The 21735-nt window shown below is 43.8% G+C and overlaps 2 protein-coding genes across 6 annotated transcripts in view; one reads left to right on the top strand and one right to left on the bottom strand.

Moving 5' to 3' along the window:
* SLC2A8 (solute carrier family 2 member 8) overlaps window positions 1–4679 on the bottom strand; it is a 16418-nt gene extending 11739 nt beyond the window's left edge. For 4 of the 5 annotated variants that reach the window (XR_010910331.1, XR_010910333.1, XR_010910332.1 and 1 more), the window contains exons 1-3: window positions 4387–4679; window positions 1404–1509; window positions 680–826 (exon numbers count right to left, since the gene is read on the bottom strand). Coding sequence is in view for 2 of the 5 variants with exons in the window: in XM_067471841.1 (XP_067327942.1) it covers window positions 680–765 (86 nt within the window). In the remaining 3 variants the exon portion in view is untranslated. Of the gene's footprint in view, window positions 1–679; window positions 827–1403; window positions 1533–4386 lie in introns of all 5 variants that reach the window. The other variant, XM_067471842.1, reaches the window with a different exon arrangement.
* Window positions 4680–4700: 21 nt separating this feature from the next.
* FBXW2 (F-box and WD repeat domain containing 2) lies at window positions 4701–21589 on the top strand. Its single transcript, XM_060757382.2, has 8 exons — window positions 4701–4801; window positions 8744–8864; window positions 9439–9952; window positions 12520–12714; window positions 13070–13203; window positions 14376–14462; window positions 15400–15569; window positions 18825–21589. The coding sequence occupies exons 3-8, from the start codon at window positions 9460–9462 to the stop codon at window positions 19111–19113; spliced, it is 1368 nt and encodes a 455-aa protein (XP_060613365.2). The 5' UTR covers window positions 4701–4801; window positions 8744–8864; window positions 9439–9459; the 3' UTR covers window positions 19114–21589.
* The last annotated feature ends 146 nt before the right edge of the window (window positions 21590–21735 follow it).

The raw sequence follows: 21735 nt of genomic DNA, 5'->3' as shown, positions 1-21735 counted from the left end.
GTTATTATTATTATTATTATTACTGTTATTAGATGCATTTATATCCCACTTTCTCTCCATCAAAGGAGATTCAAAGAAGAGATGTAAACAACACCCCTTCCAGTAGACTGCAATTAGTTATCAGTATTAATTATCAATTTACACAAATAATAATAATAATAACAACAACTGTTGTTAGATGTAAATATATGATCAAATTCAATGTGATGTCACTGGGTTGACTATTGTTAGGTGAAGTATTGAAAGTTGCTAGGTGAAGTGGCCCTCTGTGATGTCAATGGATTGAATATTGCTAGGTGAAGTGGCCATCTGTAATGTCATTGAGAAAGAAAGTGGCATGTATGTGAGGGAAATGGATGGAAGGAAGGAAGTAAAGAGGGAAAAGAAGGGAAAGAGAGGAAGGGAGTTAGAAACAAAAAGGAAGGAAGGAAGGAAGGAAAGAGAGAGAGAGGAAAGGAGTGAAGGAGAAAGAAGGGAAGAAAGAAGGGATGAAGGGAGGGAGGGGAGAAAGAGAAATACGGGAGGAGAAAAGAAGAGGAAAGAAAGAAGGAAGGGTGGAAGGGAAAGGAAAGGGGAGGAAAGAAAGTGAAGGAAAGAAAGAGAAGAAGGAATGGAGGGAGGGAAGGGAGGAAGAAAAAAAATGGGAGGAGAAAGAAAGAAAAGAAAGAGGAAAACGGACCTTAAATGATTCTCCGACTGCAAGGACCTCTCGTCCGTTTGCGGTTGTATTTCACCCAAAAGCGGCCTGGATTCGTCCGAAGCCATCTTTCTCTCCTCGAAGCAGAAAGCGATGCTATCCAGGAAATGGCCAAGATGGCCTTAAGGCCTAGCAATAAACACAGAAGGGCAAAGCAAACATCAATCTCGTGACCGGTTGGGCTTCCTCGGAAATGATTCACAGCCTTCACTTTCAAATGGGGAAAAGAGCACAAAGGTTGCATTAAAAGCATGACCCAAACTTCTGCAAAGATCAGCAAGATTTAAAAAAGTAAATAATTGGGGAACGGAAAGAGCCGAAAGGAAGATTTGTTCTCAGGCTGATGACGAAACGCAAGACAACACAGCAAAGGCTGGAAGGACTATTGACAAATCGACAGCCAAGCCTCTGTATTTTGTCATATCATCTGCAATAATATTATGGTCACCTCGTATTTAAAAATGTATTTATATTTATATATAGTATAATAATACACAAATGATAATAATAATAATAATAATAATAATAATTACTGTTTTTAGATGACGCAGGATGGTTTACAGTAGGTACCAAGACCATAAAATGCAATTACAATATAATAAAACAATCAAATAATAAAACCATAACAATCAATAAAATTATTATTATTATTATTTAATAATAATAATAATAATCAATAAAATCAATAAAAATAATACATATCTACCTGGGAATCGACTGGGTTGTCTCAGCGAAGTCACTCACTTTCGAAGGAAGGCAACGGCAAACCACATCTGAACAAATCTTGAGGAGAAAATGCTCTGACGATAAATCTGCAAGATATATCATAAACAATCTGAAAAGACAACAACAACAAATAGAATTATGAATGAGTGCAGCTCTTTGCCGCCCTCCAGTGGACACATTGAGCATTGCGCCCTCATAGGCCTCAATGGAGGGGCACAATAACAAGGGAGCGCAATGCTTGATGCGTCCACCAGAGGGCGGCAAAGGATAATACATAGGAGTCCAAAGACACTAACAATGAAGAGAATTATGAATGAGTGCAGGCCTTTGCCTCCCTCCAGTGGACACATTGAGCATTGCACCCTCATAGGCTTCAATGGAGGCCCAAAATACCAAGGGGCGCAATGCCGTATGTGTCCACTGGAGGGCGGCAAAGGACAACACATAGGAGTCCTGGGCAGAGAGATGCCCCATAGGCCTCAATGGAGGGTTAGAATAATAGGAGGGCGCAATGCCTGATGTGTCCACAGGAGGGCGGCAAAGGACAACACATAGGAGTCCTGGGCAGAGAGATGCCCCATAGGCCTCAATGGAGGGTTAGAATAATAGGAGGGCGCAATGCCTGATGTGTCCACAGGAGGGCGGCAAAGGACAACACATAGGAGTCCAGGGCAGAGAGATGCCCCATAGGCTTCAATGGAGGGTTAGAATAATAGGAGAGCGCAATGCCTGATGTGTCCACAGGAGGGCGGCAAAGGACAACACATAGGAGTCCAGGGCAGAGAGATGCCCCATAGGCTTCAATGGAGGGTTAGAATAATAGGAGAGCGCAATGCCTGATGTGTCCACAGGAGGGCGGCAAAGGACAACACAGAGGAGTCCAGGGCAGAGAGATGCCCCATAGGCTTCAATGGAGGGTTAGAATAATAGGAGAGCGCAATGCCTGATGTGTCCACAGGAGGGCGGCAAAGGACAACACATAGGAGTCCAGGGCAGAGAGATGCCCCATAGGCTTCAATTGATATGATGTTCGTTCAGTCAGTTACTTCCGACTCTTCGTGACCTCATGGACCAGTAATAATGATAATAATAATAATAATAATAATAATATTTGTCTCTCTGTGTGTGTGGTTATATATATGTTTATATATATCAGTAACAACTGATATGTTGGTCATTTGTTCAGTTGCTTCCGACTCTTCGTGACCTCATGGACCAGTGATAATAATAATATATCATATATTGTTATTATTATTATATATCTCTGTGTGTGTGTTTACATATTTGTTGTTCATTCGTTCAGTCGTCTCCGACTCTTCGTGACCTCATGGACCAGCCCACGCCAGAGCTCCCTGTCGGCCGTCACCACCCCCTGCTCCTTCAAGGTCAGTCCAGTCACTTCAAGGATGCCATCCATCCATCTTGCCCTTGGTCGGCCCCTCTTCCTTTTGCCTTCCACTTTCCCCAGCATCATTGTCTTCTCTAGGCTTTCCTGTCTCCTCATGATGTGGCCAAAGTACTTCAACTTTGTCTCTAGTATCCTTCCTTCCAGTGAGCAGCCGGGCTTTATTTCCTGGAGGATGGACTGGTTGGATCTTCTCGCAGTCCAAGGCACTCTCAGAACTTTCCTCCAACACCACAGCTCAAAAGCATCGATCTTCCTTCGCTCAGCCTTCCCTAAGGTCCAGCTCTCACATCCGTAGGTTACTACAGGGAATACCATGGCTTTGACTAGGCAGATCTTTGTTGCCAGTGTGATGTCTCTACTCTTTACTATTTTATCGAGACTGGACATTGCTCTCCTCCCAAGAAGGAAGCGTCTTCTGATTTCCTGGCCACAGTCTGCATCTGCAGTCATCTTTGTGCCTAGAAATACAAAGTCTGTCACAGCCTCCACATTTTCTCCCTCTATTTCCCAGTTGTCAATCATTCTTGTTGCCATAATATTGGTTTTTTTTTTATGTTTAGCTGCAACCCGGCTTTTGTGCTTTCTTCTTTCACCTTGATTAGAAGGCTCCTCAGCTCCTCCTCGCTTTCGGCCATCAGAGTGGTGTCATCTGCATATCTGAGGTTGTTAATGTTTCTTCCAGCAATTTTCACCCCAGCTTTGCATTCATCAAGCCCCCCACATCGCATGATGTGTTCTGCATACACGTTAAAAAGGTTGGGTGAGAGCATGCAGCCTTGGTGTTTATACATATATATATATATATATATGTTTATATATACTAGTAAGAACTGATATGTTGCTCATTCGTTCACTTGCTTCCGACTCTTTGTGACCTCATGGACCAATAATAACAATAAATTATTATTATTATTATTATTATTATTATTATTATATCTGTGTGTGTGTGTATATATATATATGTGTGTGTGTGTGTGTGTTTTATATATATCAGTAACAACTGATATATATATACACACACATATAAACATATATATGCTTATATATATGATATATGTAATATATATCATATATATGTTTATATATATCATATATATATAATATCATATATATAAACATATATATATGTTCACGTGTGTATTCATATATATATAAACATATATATAAATAACATATGTTTATATATATATAAATACACACACATAAACATATATATATATGTTTATATATATGATATTATATATATATATATATATATATATATATATATATATATATATAATTTCAGTAATGTTTATACATATCAGTAACATCTTGACACCAAGAAGAACTTGTATTGCTATTGTAGGTCATGTATAATAAAAAAGAATAAGAATAATAGACATTCTTTCACAATGGAAGCCCTTTTGCTTGGCCTCTTCCCCTTTGTAACCTTTTAGGGAGGAACTAAAGCCACCCCAGGAAGAAGAAGAAAGATTCAAAGTGAGCCACTTTAAGGAGAGAAACCCTCAAAGAGAATTGTGGGAGGAGGAGGCAAGAAAAAGACTTCGCTCACCTTCAAAGCTGCCTTTCAATCGCGGCGTCTCTCTCTCTTCCGCCACATCAAAGTGGCAACAGCTGAGAGGCGGAACGAATAACCGAGTGCGATGTTTCCAGTAGAGACGTCAATAAGAACCGGACCGGAAGTTGCGTTGCTTAATTGGCGCCCCCTTGAAGGGCTACTTCCGGTTGGGCTTTTTCTCTCCTCCGGAGGCAAATAAGAGGCGACGATGGTTCCATAGTTATAGAAAGGTTAGAGTGATACATTGCAGGGTCACTTTGAGAGCAACAGAATAGAGTATATTGAAGTTGGCCCTGGCCTATTGTACTTCCGGCGGAAGTTCTCCATGATCACGTCATCCCCCTGCGCCGGAAGTGCTTGAGATAGAGCTCTGGTGGAGAGCCGGCGGTGGCGGCTGCAGCGGCTGCAGGTGGGATCCCCAAAGAAGGAAGGAAGGAATGGAAGTAGAAAGGGGTTTACTGCTGGAGAGAGAGAGAGACAAAGACCCCGGATGGAGGGGGTGGGAGTAGGGGGTGGGGATGTCTTGGGTTGCCATGGAGACAGCCAGCAGCGAAGGGGAGGGGCTTAAAGCAGGCCTGGGCCAACTTGGGCCTTCCCTCCAGGTGTTTTGGACTCCAACAAGCCCTATGAGGAGCGGCTTAAGGAGCTGGGCATGTTTAGCCTGAAGAAGAGAAGGCTGAGAGGGGATATGATAGCCATGTATAAATAGGTGAGAGGAAGCCACAGGGAGGAGGGAGCAAGCTTGTTTTCTGCTTCCCTGGAGACTAGGACGCGAAACAATGGCTTCAAACTACAAGAAAGGAGATTCCATCTGAACATGAGGAAGAACTTCCTGACTGTGAGAGCTGTTCGGCAGTGGAACTCTCTGCCCCAGAGTGTGGTGGAGACTCCTTCTTTGGAAGCTTTTAAACAGAGTCTGGATGGCCATCTGTCAGGGGTGCTTTGAATGCAATATTCCTGCTTCTTGGCAGAATGGGGTTGGACTGGATGGCCCATGACGTCTCTTCCAACTCTTGGATTCTATGATTCTAATTCCTAACAGCTGATCGTGGCTTGGCAGAGGGAGTGTGTCCCTGTTGGTTCTCCTGAACCTCGATACAGTAGATCAAGGGTCCTCAAACCTTTTAAACAGAGAGCCAGGCCACAGTCCTCAAACTGTTGGAGGAAAGGAATTGGTCAGCAGAGACAAGTGGCCGAAGGGAGGCGCCACTCTCAGAGGCTGTTATCTACGAGAGGCCCTCCTCAGACTTCTCAAGGAAAAAGACACAGTTTCTTAAGTATAAATGGGGGTTTATTTTTATTTATCGTGTCAGGCAACCGAACAGTTGTATTACATTTTTAACAGAACAAACACACATACAAAAACACAGAGTTTGCAAGCTTGGTATTGGATTAAATGTCCTTTGACCAGTATCTGGCCACTTGGAGTGCCTCTGGTGGAATATTGTGTCCACGATCTTGTCACATCCCGATTGGATTACTGCAACGCGCTCTATGTGGGGTTGCCTTTGAAGACTGCTCGGAAACTCCAACTAGTCTAGCGGGAGGCAGCCAGATTGCTCACCGGAGCGGCATACAAGGAGCATACCACCCCCCTGTTATGTGAGCTCCACTGGCTGCCGATCCAATTCCGAGCACAATTCAAAGTGCTGTTTTTGACCTACAAAACCCTATACAGTTCCGGCCCAGTCTATCTGTCCGAACGGATCTCCCTCTACGTCCCACCTCAGAGTCTAAGATCTTCTGGGGTGGCCCTGCTCTCGACCCCGCCTCTATCACAAGTGAGGCTGGCGGGGACGAGGAGCAGGGCCTTCTCAGTAGTGGCCCCTCACCTGTGGAACTTACTCCCCGGGGAGATTAGATCAGCGACTTCCCTTTTGTCATTCAGAAAAAAGTTGAAGACCTGGATGTGGGACCAGGCTTTTGGACATTCTGGCAGCTAAAGGAAAGACCTTTATGTTGGGCAGGAATTTGATGGAACGGAATGGATTTATGGAACTCTGAACACTGACCATGAGATTGTTTACTATTGTGTCATGTACTGATGTTTTTAACCTGTTAACTGTTTAATTGCTTTTATGTATGTATGTATTTTTGACATAGGCATCGAATTGTGCCTTCCTTTGTAAGCCGCCCTGAGTCCCCCCTTGGGGGTGAGAAGGGCGGGGTATAAGTAACTGAAATAAATAAATAAACTTCTGGGCACCACAATTCAAGAGAGATATTGACAAAGCTGGAATGTGTCCAGAGGAGGGTGACTAAAATGATCAAGGGTCTGTCTGGAGAACAAGCCCTATGAGGAGCGGCTTAAGGAGCTGGGCCTGTTTAGCATGAAGAAGAGAAGGCTGAGAGGAGATATGATAGCCATGTATAAATATGTGAGAGGAAGCCACAAGGAGGAGGGAGCATGCTTGTTTTCTGCTTCCCTGGAGACTAAGACGCGGAACAATGGCTTCAAACTACAAGAGAGGAGATTCCATCTGAACATGAGGAAGAACTTCCTGACTGTGAGAGCTGTTCAGCAGTGGAACTCTCTGCCCCAGAGTGTGGTGGAGGCTCCTTCTTTGGAAGCTTTTAAACAGGGGCTGGATGGCCATCTGTCAGGGGTGATTTGAATGCAATATTTCTGCTTCTTGGCAGGGGGTTGGACTGGATGGCCCATGAGGTTTCTTCCAACTCTTTGATTCTATGATGCTATGATTCTATGGTGTTGCTGCAAGGAGGTCCTCCCTTGTGCATGTAGCAGGGCTCAGGTTGTATTGCAGCAGGAGGCAGTGGTTTGCTCTTCTCCACACTCACATGTCGTGGATTCCACTTTGTGTCCCCATTTCTTGAGGTTGGCTCTGCATCTCGTGGTGCCAGAGCACAGTCAGTTCAGCGCCTTCCAAGTTGCCCAGTCTTCTGTGTGCCCAGGGGGGAGTCTCTCATTTGGTATCAGCCATTGGTTGAGGTTCTGGGTTTGAGCCTGCCACTTTTGGACTCCCGCTTGCTGAGGTGTTCCAGCGAGTGTCTCTGTAGATCTTAGAAAACTATTTCTTGAATTAAGTCATTGACGTGCTGGCTGATACCCAAACAAGGGATGGGATGGAGATGTCACTACCTTGGTCCTTTCACTATTGGCTGCTACTTCCCAGCGGATGTCAGGCTAGACAGTGTAGTTTTTCCAGTGGTGTAGGGCGCAGACACCCCGTGATAATGCGGTATGTCTCATTAAGAGCCACATCTACTGTTTTAGTGTGGTGAGATGTTTTCAACACTGGGCATGCGTACTCAGCAGCAGAGTAGCATAGCGCAAGGGCAGATGTCTTCACTGTGTCTGGTTGTGATCCCCAGGTTGATTTGGAGTGATCCTTTAGAACAGGGGTCCTCAACCTTTTTAAACAGAGGGCCAGGTCACCGTCCTTCAAACTGTTGGAGGGCTGGATTATAATTTGAAAAAAACATGAATAAATCTTATTTGTAGTGCAAAAAACCCACTTAAAATAATACAATAATTGAAATGAACAATTTAACAAATATAAACTTATTGGTATTTCAATGGGAATTGTGGGCCTGCTTTTGGTTGATGAGATAGGATTGTTGTTGTTGTGTGCTTTCAAGTCATTTCAGACTTAGGCTGACCCTAAGTGAGGGCCGGGTATCTGGCCCTCGGGCCTTAGTTTAAGGACCCCTGCCATAGACCATGGTATCCTTCTGGGTCGCCTCGCGAGGATGGGTCCTGGAGGTACTGTTCTGCAATGGCTGCATGTCTGATGTCCTTGGGGAGTGAGTTCCAGAGTCGGGGGGCCACCACTGAAAGGCCCTCTCCTCGTCCCCAACAATCGCGCCTGCGATGGAGGTGGGAGTGCGAGCAGGGCCTCTCCAGATGATCGAAGAGATCGTGTGGGTTCATACACAGAAATGTTTGTGTATATTTATAGTTTGTTTTTGTTCCGGCATTGAATGTTTGCCGTATTTGTGTTGTGCTCCGCCCTGTGTCCCCTTCCAGGTGAGAAGGGTGGAATATAAATGCTTTAAATAAGTAATAAATAAGTCCAAATCACCTGGAGGACCCAAATTTACCCATGCCTGGACTAAAGGGACAAGACAAGGGAAGCTTTGCCTCTGGGGCTTCTGTTCTGGGGAAGTGATGCACTTTGGCACCTCTTTGACTTCTGTGGAGTCCAGAGCTTGATCTCTCTCTCTCTCTCTCTCTCTCTCTGCCAAACTACAACTCCCAGGACTTGTGTGATAGCATCTCCCCCTTCTTCCCTAATATATAACTATTCCTATTTCCTCCCCCATTTAATGAATGTACCACAAACCTTTCCAAGGCTTCAACCTGCCGTGCCTGTTGTTGCTCCTCTTCCAGGAGAAATGGCCGCAGAGGATTGCGCATCCCTGTTGGGCCCCAAAGAGGAAGAGGAGGAGGAAGAGAAGCCCTGGCAGCTGTTGTTTGCGGAGCAGCATTTGAACCCAGGCCGCTCGCGAAGGTAAGCAATCTGAAGCCGGAAGAGAGGGAGACTGTTGGGAAGTTCAGCTTGAGATTCCAACAAATGAACTTCAACATGGCCATCTGTCAGGGATACATTGATTGTGCGGAGAGCGGCTAAAATGATCAAGAGTCTGGAGAACAAACCCTGTGAGGAGCAGCTTAAAGAGCTGGCCATGTTTAGTCTGCAGAAGAGAAGCCTGAGAGGAGACATGATGAGAAGCATGTATCAAGATCTAAGAGGAAGTCATAAGGGAGGAGGGAGCAGGCTTATTTTCCGCTGCCCTCGAGACTAGGAGGCTGAACATCCTAACTTTGAGACTCGTTCAGCAGTGGAACTCTCTGCTTTGGAGTGTGGTGGAGGCTTTTAAACAGACGGGATGGCCATCCGTTGAGGGTGCTTTGAATGCAAATTTCCTGCATCTTGGCAGAGAGGGGTCGAATTGGATGGCCCACAAGGTCTCTTCCAACTCTAAGTATTGGAAAGGACAAGAAAACGAGTTATAGCAGAATAGTATGAATATTTATGGGAAAAAATATTATAGTCTCTAACACCCTGTGTTGCTGTCCCGCAGGTCAATGTTTCCGTAACCTTAATGGAGAGGAAGGACTTTGAAGCATGGCTTGATCACCTGTCTGTGGCGTTCCTCTCTCTGACGGACTCGCAGAAGAATGAGGCCCTGGACCACCTGATTGGCCAGAGCGGGGCCGCCCAGCTCCGGCACCTCTCCCACCACCTGGAGACCCTCCTCAAGCGGGACTTCCTCAAACTGCTCCCGCTGGAACTCGGATTCTATTTGCTCAAATGGCTCGACCCGCAGACCTTACTCACGTGTTGCCTGGTCTCTAAGCAGTGGAACAAGGTCATCAGCGCCTGCATGGAGGTCTGGCAGGCGGCCTGCAAACGGCTGGGGTGGCGCATCGACGACGACTCGGTCCAGGACGCCCGGCACTGGAAGAAGGTCTACCTCAAGGCCATCTTGCGCATGAAGCAGCTGCAGGACCACGAAGCCTTCGAGACCTCCTCACTGATCGGACACAGCGCCAGGGTGTATGCACTTTACTACAAGGACGGGCTGCTTTGTACAGGTAGGGCCGCCATGGAGCTGCAGGGCAAGAACCAGTGGCTAAATACGAGGGGTATTTTTAAAGTAAGGTCCGTTGGAACATAAGTACACAACGAAAGTTTATTTCAAAAAAGTAAATTTATTTTCAGAAAGTACATACTTCACTCTATTTTTCGACATAATTGCCAAGTTTGTTCAAACACTTATCATACCTCTGAACCAATTCTAAAATACCCTCTTCATAAAAACTTGCCACCACCAAAAGCCACCAAATCGTCTGTAATCAAAGAAGGGCGACCGGAGTGGTCATCTTTGAATTGTTGTACCCACTTACGCACTTTGCTTTCACTCATAACAGTATCACCGTACACTTCACAAATCTGTCGATGAATTTCTGCAGCAGGCAGGTTCCTTGCTGACAAAAACCGTATCACTGAGCGAACCTCACATGCGGCGGGTGAGTTGATAGTCTTAAAACATTTTTAAAGCACAGAACAGAACCGTACAGGTTAGCTACAGAGCAGAAACTGAGCACAGTTGTTCGTGAGGCATGCCGGTACACGACGCACACACTCGTTGCGGTATACGCGCAAACTACTAGTGTCTACAACAAAATGGACCTTACTTAAAAAATACCCCTCGTATATTTATAATCTCCTGTTATAAATATATGTGTGTGTGTGTGTGTATCCCATTATATACAATGGCACAGTAAAATGCCATCCTACCCCCCCCCCTCTCTATATATATATTCCATTATATAAATGTGTGTGTATCCCATTATATACATACACAGTAAAATGGCATCATACATACGCTCCATATATATATATGTGTGTGCGTGTGTATGTATATCCCATTATATACAATGGCACAGTAAAATGGCATCCCATCTCTCTCTCTCTCTCTCTCTCTCTATATATATATATATATCCCATTATATAAATGTGTGTGTATCCCATTATACACACACACAGTAAAATGGCATCATACACACCATATACATATATATATATATATATAGAGAGAGAGAGAGAGAGAGAATGACAATGGCACCATTTGGGATGCCATTTGACTGTGCCATTGTATATAATGGGATACACACACCTTTGATATTGACTAAGCTGGAAGGATTTTGGCCTGCAAAAATAGGAGTATAGTGTTTAGATCCATCCGTCTATCTATCTATCTATCTATCTATCTATCTATCTATCTATCTTATCTATTTGTGTGTGTGTGTGTATCCCATTATACACAATGGCACAGTAAAATGGCGTCCCCCCTCTCTCTATGTATATCTCATTATATAAATGTGTGTGTGTATCCCATTATATACACACGGAAAAATGGTGTCACATATATATACACTCTCTCTCTCTCTCTATATATATATATCCCATTATATATGTGTGTGTGTATCCCATTATATACAATGGCACAATAAAATGGCATCCTCTCTCTCTCTCTCTCTCTCTCTCTCTCTCTCTATATATATATATATATATATAATCCCATTATATAAATGTGTGTGTATTCCACTATATACACACAATAAAATGGTGTATATCCCCCATTATATGTGTGTGTGTGTATGTATATCCCATTATATACAATGGCACAGTAAACTGACATCCATCTCTCTCTCTCTCTCTCTCTTTCTCTCTCTCTCTCTCTCTATATATATATATATATACCATTATACAAATGTGTGTGTGTATCCCATTATAAACACACAGTAAAATGGTGTCATATATATACACACACACCATATATATACTCCTCCCATTATATTTTTGTGTTTATATCTCCATATATATTTTTATGGTTTTTAATAATTACATAATATTTTAACTATTACGTAATGATTAAAAACCATAAAAATATATATGGAGATATAAACACAAAAATATAATGGGAGGCGTATATGTATTACTCATTGTACACATTGCCTCTGGGGTGTTTGTATGTGTCCTAATGGGTTGAGAGGTGATATCAGACTCTCTCTCTCTCTCTCTCTCTCTCTCTCTCTCTCACACACACACACACACACACACACACACACACACACATATAAAATCCATTTGTGACTCAATCAAGATGTAAGCAGCAATAGCAACAACAACAAAACATGTATATCAGGTCTGTTAGGATCTCAAGTGGCTCCCGTAGATAAAATACTGACAAGCTCTTTAAATAAATACATTCATTTCTGTCTCAATTATGATAAAAACAGGCTGTAAATATATTATTAGTATAATAATAATTTATTTAATGCCATTTCGCAGGCAGCTACCCGAGATAATTGTAAACATTGACAATAAAAAAATTCAAAACAATTTCTTAAGTGACCCATGCATATCTTCTAGTATTAAAAAAAATTCCAAATATTAGATAGACTCCAAATATCTTCTGGCGCTCGAGGGACTAAGCTCCTCTTATTTATTTATTTATTTATTTATGATGTTTATATGCCGTCCTTCTCACCCCAAGGAGACTCAGGGCAGCTTCCAAGTAATATGTAAATACAATATATTATGTTATTATCATAGCCCAATAGTAGTATTATATTCTCTTCCTTTGGTTCCTCAGGTTCGGACGACTTGTCCGCCAAGCTGTGGGACGTGAGCACCGGGCAGTGCGTCTACGGGATCCAGACCCATACCTGTGCGGCAGTGAAGTTCGACGAGCAGAAGCTGGTGACGGGATCCTTCGACAACACCATCGCCTGCTGGGAGTGGAGTTCAGGGGCCAAGACCCAGCACTTTCGGGGCCACACAGGGGCAGGTGGGGCAGAATCTCAGAAAGCCTTTACGCATTTTAAGCAATATGCTGTGTATGTTGTTGAAAGCTTTCATTCCCAGAATCACTGGGGTGTTGTGTGGTTTCTGGGCTGTATGGTCGTGTTCTAGCAGCATTTTCTCCTGACATTTCACCTGGATTTGCAGGCAAAATGTTAGGAGAAAATGCTGCTAGAACATGATCGTACAGCCTGGAAACCACACAACACCCCAAATATTGTTCTGTATCGGTCAATACTGGGATGGACTGAATGGCCCACGAGGTCTCTTCCAACTCTAGGATTGTAAAGAAATGACAAAAACCACTGATCTTTCTCGGCATTACTTTTTCCTCCCTCTAGTTTTCAGCGTGGATTACAACGATGAGCTTGACCTCCTGGTCAGCGGTTCGGCAGATTTCACTGTGAAAGTCTGGGCTTTGTCCACCGGCATCTGTCTCAATACGTTGACTGGACACACGGAATGGGTCACAAAGGTAAGCTGGAGTGGTATTCCTCGTTCTGTCCCATCAGAAGTAGAAGAGGCCTCCTCCTGCAGGGACGTTCCTCTTCACAACACAGGGCCAGAAGGGAAGGGATGGGGTTGTTTCTTTCCTCATTGAATTCTGTTCATGGTGACGGAGCAAAGATTTCAAAAGTGAATTTTGTCGGGCGAGTGGGCTTATTAACAAAAGATTCTCCTCACAAAAGCATGTGATTTAACCCCTCCGGGTTTTTTTATGACTCCACTAGCTATCCCCTGCCACACGTTGCTGTGGCCCAGTCTGGTGATCGGGAAAATAAAGTAATGAGAAAGTGTTGGTTTCTAATATATGTAATTTCTTTCTGCTTGTGAGTAAACAGTATTTCTTGCTGTTTCTTTGTCAGTGCTGATGTGGAGAGTGTCTGGTTTGCCTACTCTGGAACATGCAACATATCATTGTCCTTCTTTAGGGGTCCCTTTCAAATCTATGTGTGTGAGAATCATACCTATCTATCTATATCTATGGCTGGATGGCTCTTTGTCAGGAGAGCTTTGATTATGTCTTCTTGCTCTGGTGAAGGGAGTTGGACTGGATGGCCTTAAGTATTTTCTGTTGGTCATTGGGGTTCTGTGTGGAAAGTTTGCCCCAATTCTGTCATTCGTGGGGTTCAGCATGCTCTTTGATTGTACGTGAACTATAAACCCCTGTAACTACAACTCCCAAATGTCAAGATCTATTTTCCCCAAACTCCATCTGTGTTCATATTTGGGCATATTGAGTATTCATGCCAAGTTTGGTCCAGATCCATCATTGTTTGAGTCCACAGTGCTCTCTGGATGTGGGTGAACTATAATTCCCAAACTCAAGGTCAATGTCCACCAAACCTTTCCAGTTTTTTCTGTTGGTCATGGGAGCCCTGTGTGCTAAGTTTGGCCCAATTCCACCATTGGTGTTCAGAATGCTCTTTGATTGTAGGTAAACTATAAATCCTAGCAACAACAATTCCCAAATGACAAAATCAATTTATTGAGTGGAGAACATAAATTGGACTGTTAGGCGTATTGTGTCCAAATTTGGTGTCAATTCGTCCAGCGGTTTTTGAGTTTTGTTAATCCCACAAACGAACATTGCATTTTTATTTATATAGATTGGGATGCTTGCTTCCATTCTGCTTCTCATTTCAGGTGGTCTTGCAGAAGTGCAAAGTCAAGTCCCTCATGCACAGTCCCGGGGATTACATCCTTTTAAGCGCAGATAAATACGAAATCAAGGTGGGTACAGTCTCCTCCTTTTGTAGAGCTTGAGAGGTCAGAGAGACAGAAGGCTTCATTAGTTCAGGAACGCAGTAAGAACATCAGGACTATCTAGCCCAAAATTCTGTTTCTGGCAGGATTCTGCTAAAATCTGTAGCAACTCCACAAGTAAACCAAGAAAGCAGTAATAACCCTCTCCTGCTGCAGTCTCATGGGGCCATAGTGGTGCATCGGGTTAAACTGCTAAGATGCAGAACTTGCTGATTGGAAGGTCGGCGGTTCGAATCCACAGATGGGGTGAGCTCCCATTGTTAGGCCCAGCTTCTGCCAACCTAGCCGCAAATGTGAGTAGATCAATAGGTACCACTTCTGCGGGAAGGTAATAGCACTCCATGCAGTCCACATGACCTAGGAGGTGTATATGGACAGCGCCGGCTCTTCAACTTAGAAATGGAAATGAGCACCAATTTCAACAGAAAGGAGGAAACCATGAAAATGAACAAAATCTGGCTACCAATATTACAACAGCAAAATAACAGAGAGTAAACAATCAGGCACATCTAATCACCTCTCAACAAAAGATTCCCCCAGGCACTGACAAGCCATCAAATGCTAATTAAGGTGGTCAGTTGAAACATTCACACCTAGCTCCAGCAGACAAGAGTCCTTTGTCCCACCCTGGTCATTCTACAGATATATAAACCCATTTTCCTAGTTCCAACAGACCTCACTACCTCTGAGGGTGCTTGCCATAGATGCAGGCGAAACGTCAGGAGAAAATGTCTCTAGGACATGGCCATATAGCCCGAAAAACCTACAACAACCCAATAATAAAATGATTGAAGTACGTGCTTTTGAGTGAGCGATAGAGAAAGTTATCAAAGAGAGCTTGGTTTTAGCCAATTGTCAAATTTGCACTGTTGTCCAAGTCTTTATTTTTATTTTTGGGTGACAGATCTGGCCAATTGGAAGAGAAATTAACTGCAAATGCTTAAAAACCCTGACCGTTTCGGAGGACCGCAGCATCTCCCTGCAGCCCCGGCTACACTTCGACGGGAAATACATCGTGTGCAGTTCAGCCATTGGCTTGTTCCAGTGGGATTTTGCCAGCTATGATATCCTCAGGTAATACTAGCAGCGAAAAATACGCTTATTGATCAACAAATCAAACCAGAACCGGCATAACCAACTTTGACCTGTGGGGTTCTGCAAGGCTCTATCGTGTCTCCCATGCTTTTTAACATCTACATGAAACCGCTGGGCGAGGTCATCCGGAGGTTTGGAGTTGGGTGCCACCTCTATGCAGATGACACACAATTCTATTACTCATTTCCGCCCAACTCCAAGGAGGCCTCTCGGGTGCTGGACGAGTGCCTGGCCGCTGTGTCTATCTGGATGAGGAGGAACAAGCTGAAGATCAATCCCGACAAGACAGAGGTCCTCCTGGGCGACCGTAAACCGGATCGGGGTATAGGGCGGCAACCTGTGCTGGACGGGGTTACACTCCCCCTGAAGCCACAGGTCCGTAGTTTAGGAGTTCTCCTGGATTCATCACTTACGCTTGAGGCTCAGGCGTCGGCGGTCTCCAGGAGTGCTTTTGCACAACTGCAACCTTACCTCGTAAAGGCTGATCTGGCCGGGGTGGTCCATGCCTTGGTCACCTCTAGATTGGACTACTGTAATGCGCTCTATGTGGGGCTGCCCTTGAAAATGGCTCAGAAATTTCAACTGGTCTAGCGGGCAGCGGGCAGGATGTTAACTGGTGCTCTTTACAGAGAGAGGTCAACCCTCCTGTTCAAGGAGCTCCATTGGCTGCCGTTTATTTTCCGAGCCCAATTTAAGGTGCAGGTGCTTACCTACAAAGCCCTAAATGGTTTGGGACCAGCCTACCTGCGTGACCGCATCTCCGTATATGAACCCACACGTTAACTCCATTCATCTGGAGAGGCCCTGCTCGCGATCCCACCTGCGTCACAAGCGTGCTTGGTGGGGACGAGGGACAGGGCCTTCTCTGTGGTGGCCCACCGACTCTGGAACACTCCCCAAGGACATCAGACAAACCCCAACATTGGCAGTCTTTAGGAAGAGTCTGAAGACCTGGCTGTTCCGGTGTGCCTTTCCAGAATAGGAAACTCCAGCATTATGTCCCAGACGCACTTTATTAGAGATTTAAGATTGCCACACATTGCATCTACCCTAGAATCCTCCCATCTTACCTGTCATGTCCAGCACATTTACCTGTACCCATTACATTTGGTCCGGCCCTAGTTTTTAAATGTATCACGGTGTATTGTTGTGTTGTTTTACTGTTACTGTTTTAATGTTTTTTGGTTTGCTTGTGAGTTAGATGCTGTTGTTTTATTGAGGGCCTTGGCCTTTGTAAGTCGCATCGAGTCCTTCGGGAGATGTCAGCGGGGTACAAGTAAAGTTAATAATAATAGTCATTTTTAATATAATAATAATAATAATAATAATAATAATAGTCAGTTCCAGCAGACCTCACCTCTGAGGATGCTTGCCATAGATGCAGGCGAAACGTCAGGAGAAATGCCTCTAGAACATGGCCATATAGCTCGAAAAAACCCACAAGAACTGATAGTCATTTTTTGTTGGAGAAATGTCCTGGGGGTCCAAAATATGTGAAAGGGTGTCATAATGAGTTGGTCATGGGAGCTCTGCGTGCCAAGTTTGGTTCAGTTCCATCATTGGTGGAGTCCAGAATGCTCTGTGATTGTAGGTGAACTATAAATCCCAGCAACTACAACTCCCAAATGACAAAATCAATCCCCACAAACCCACCAGTATTCCAATTTGGGCATATTGGGTATTTGTGGCAAATTTGGTCCAGTGAATGAAAATACATCCTGGATATCAGATATTTTCATTACGATTCATAACAGTAGCAAAATTACAGTTATGAAATAGCAAGGAAACTAATGTCATGGTTGGGGGTCACCACAACAGGAGGAACTGTATTAAGGGGTCGCGGCATTAGGAAGGTTGGGGCCCCAATTGGTGCGGTGAATTAAACCCTTATGCTGGCAGGGCTGAAGAATGACAGGTTGGAGGTTTGATAATAATAATAATAATAATAATAATAATAATAATACTTTATTTGTACCCCGCTACCATCTCCCAAGGGACTCGGTGCGGCTTACTTGAGGCCGAGCCCACAATACATCAATACAACAATACAAGCAATAACTGTATTGCTTGTATTGCTGTATGCACGCCCACCTATCCTTAAAATATCCATCCTATTTCTCTTGAACATGCCCTGCATTTTAAAATTTTAATCATTACATTTGGCCCCGCCACAGGTTTTAAATGTGTCGTGATATTATTGTTACTGTTTTTGCTTTGTTATGAGTTATTTATTGTTGTATTGTTGTTGTTGTGTTTTATTGATGTATTTGGGCTCAGCCTCTTGTAAGCTGCACTGAGTCCTGCGGGAGATGGTAGCGGGGTATAAATAAAGGTTTATTATTATTATTATTATTATTATTATTATTATTATTACAATTAAAACAAAACTCATAAACAAAAAACAATAACAATAACAGTAATACAACACACATTTTAAAATCTATGGCTGGGCCAAATGCAACTAAATTTTAAAAATAATGCTAGGCATGAACAAGGTAGGAGAGATGGGGCGTTGGTGAAAGCATACAAACAATCCTAAATCAGTGTAAAGTGCATTTAGAGGACATAATGCTGAGGGTTCATTATTCTGCGAAGGCGCACTGGAACAACCACGTTTTCAAGCTCCTCCTAAGTTGGGGCATGCCTGATGTCCTTGGGGAGTGAGTTCCAGAGTCGAGGGGCCACCACTGAGAAGGCCCTCTCCCTCGTCCCCACCAATCGCGCCTGCGATGGGGGTGGGAGCGCGAACAGGGCCTCTCCTGACGATCGAAGAGATTGTGTGGGTTCGTATACAGAAATGCAATCACGCAGGTAGGCGGGATTCCAGGGAGAGCACGGATGAGCTCCCTCTGTCAGCTCCAGCTCCCCATGTGGGGACATTAGAGAAGCCTCCTACAAGGATGGTAAAATATCAAAACATCCAGGTGTCCCCTGGGCAACATCCTTGCAGACGGCCAATTCTCTCACACCAGAAGCGACTTGCAGTTTCTCAAGTTGCTCCTGACATGAAAAAAAAAATTAGGCAGGTTGAAAAAACTGCTTTAACCCATTCTTAACTTGTATATCGTGGCTCCAACAGTATCGTCAGACATTACTATCACGATGGAATAGTATCCTATGCCTGACAAATGAAGGCCCTCCGTTTGAATTTCTTACAAATATAAAATACCTTTGGAGTGTTTTTTTTTTGTCCTCCTGCTGATCTGTATTTTCTTTATTCTCTCCCTATTGCAGGGTTATCAAACCCCCCGAGTCGGCAAACTTGTCCTTGCTGGGCTTCGGTGACATTTTTGCTCTCCTGTTTGATAGCCACTTCCTGTACATCATGGATTTGAGGACAGAGAAACTGATCAGCCGTTGGCCGCTGCCGGAATATCGGAAGTCCAAGAGAGGCTCCAGCTTTTTGGCCGGAGAAACATCTTGGCTGGACGGTTTGGACGGTCAGAATGACATGGGCCTGGTGTTTGCCACTAGCATGCCGGACCACAGTATTCACCTGGTTTTGTGGAAGGAGCACGGCTGAAAAAAAGGAGGAGAAAAAGAAAACAAGCCAGCCGAATACATGACATAAGAAAAATACGAAATGAAAACACAACATTGGAGACCGACCGCCAGCGATGGATGAATCAGACCGAGGAGACTGCATGAACCAAAGCTGCACATTTTAATGGATATCATCATGCAATGCACAATCATTTTATCTTTTTTTTAAAATCTCGGCATCCTTTTGATGAGAGAAGGGAGTTGGGGGATGATTACATGATTTCCTTTGCATCATGGCATGCTAACAGCTTCCATCACTGCCTCATGTATACTCATGTTCAAACATACACATCTGAGCATTTAGATCAACTGTTACTTTTTTGTTTGGTTTTATTGAGTGGGGAACTATTCAACAGAAAAGTGTATTTGGAGCTGTATCCAGTGCTGGATTCATGGCTGGACAAGAGAGAGTCTCCTCTCCTTCCTGCTGCATCTCAGACTTCATGACAAACCACCCGTAGCGCCTTTTTTGGGGGCCAGAAAAGGTTGCAAGGGAAGGGACGGGAAAAGAAATCCCACCGCAAACATCCCATTGTGTCTCAAAACATTTCCATTTGCCTCTTCCTGATCCTCTGAAAGATGGTTTGTAATCAGAATTGCTTTGGGAAATAGATCTTATTTGCAGAGTTTGTGAACAAAACAATACAAAACAGGGGGGGGGGAGTGAGCCAGCTGATCAGTTTCTATTTGCCTTCCTAGATCTGTTCTCGTTCATATCCTGTGGGTGACTTAGGGCTGTGTCAATGCGTTTCCTATGTGCGAAAGTCCCTTTTTGGTGGGATGCAAAGGGCTATTATCCTTTGGAACTTCCTGTCAAACCACTCTTATGTTTTCAAAGCGGAAAGAAGGTTAGAAAGCAACTCAGACTTGGCTGCTTTCAGCTTCGGGGAGAAAGGAAAAGACATACATTCCAATTGAGAACAAGTCATCCTTTCTTCCGCCTCCTCCTGAGCTGCTTTGTTGTGCTCTGAGGTGTCTTCTTCCACTTCCTCCTGATAATAAGTGACAGCTTCATAAGGCATACCCTGTTTCCCTGAAAATAAGACCTTCCCTGAAATAAAACCTACCCTGAAAATAAGATCTTCCCTGAAAATAAAACCTACCCTGAAAATAAGACCTTCCCAGAAAATAAGACCTGCCCTGAAAATAAGACCTTCCCTGAAAATAAAACCTACCCTGAAAATAAGACCTTCCCTGAAAATAAGACCTAGCATGATTTTTGAGGATGCTCAAAATATAAGCCCTACTTCAAAAATAAGCCTAGTTACGATGAAATAAAATATATCAATTTGGGGGGGAAGGCGTCCCCTGAAAATAAGCCCTAACACATCTTTTGGAGCAAAAATTAATACAAGACCCTGTCTTACTTTCAGGGAAACGATGTGTGTGTGTGTGTGTGTGTGTATATATATATATACATACATATATATACATACATACACATATATATATGCAGCTGAATAAGCCTAGTTACGATTAAATAAAATATATCAATTTGGGGGGGAAGGCGTCCCCTGAAATTAAGGCCTAACACATCTTTTGGAGCAAAAAATAATACAAGACCCTGTCTTACTTTCAGGGAAATGATGTGTGTGTGTGTATGCAGCTGAATAACAAGATTCTGCAAATTTCAGGATAATTTAGGAACCAAATTTTACATCTAAATCCGGAGTGTTCAGGTATTTGGGTCTCTAACTCCCAGAAGCCCAAGTTGTCCAATGACCAGGAATTCTGGGAACTGAAGTCCAAAACAAGTTTGACACCATTGGAGTCTTAACAGGAATATTGGTCGTTCTCTTCTACTCTGTGATCGTAGTTGTGGTGCATACAGCTCAAAAAAATTCAGAAGCAGGCAAAGCGAAAACAGAACTGCTCCTTCAAGGGCTTTGTCTTTTTGTTAAGTTGGGTTAAGTCAGCCTCTCGAATGGAATCGAAATCTCCGCCTGCTTGTCTTTGTGCAGAAGGAGGCTCCACATTTTAGAGGCAGAGCAGAACACATCTTTTTTTATCCCCTCCACGGAAAGAGCTGTCACTGCCATTGCTTCTGAATCAAGTGAGAGAAAGGCAAGGATGGTAAGTGGAAGAAGAAGAAAAAAGATTGCCGTTGCCATAGTCTCCTTATGAAGAGAATGGGGTGAAGAAGGAGGATGGGAAAGGAGAGGTTTCCGTGCTGGTTTATTCTCACAGCCCTTTCAAAAAAGAATCAGAGTGTTCTACAAATCGTTGTGCTGGCAAATCCTCCGGTTCAAAACCGGGCTCGGCATCTGTGCTTCAAAGGAGAAGCATTGCAGGGAAATGGATGGGATGGGAATGGGATACTGAGCCTTTTCCCCTGCCCTTCCTTTGTGGATCTTTTCCTCCAAGAAGAGCTGGAGCAGGCAGTTGCCTCCTTCCGGCACGTGCTATCTATCAATGTTTACACCAACAATATAAATAAAACCTTCTGCCTGGTTTAACATTTGTGCCAATGCGTCGTTATTGACTGACATTCAGAAGAAGACCTACAAGCTGCTCTAAACACCTTTGCAGAAGCATACGAGAAGCTCAGCCTGTCATTAAACATCGAGAAAACCAAAGCTGATGTGGTCTATCCAATGCAGTT

The sequence above is a fragment of the Anolis sagrei genome, chromosome 11, assembly GCF_037176765.1.
Source record: "Anolis sagrei isolate rAnoSag1 chromosome 11, rAnoSag1.mat, whole genome shotgun sequence".
NCBI classification, from domain to species: Eukaryota; Metazoa; Chordata; class Lepidosauria; order Squamata; family Dactyloidae; genus Anolis; species Anolis sagrei.
Note: the sequence above shows the minus strand (reverse complement) of the source record. Positions and strands in the feature narration are given on the sequence as shown.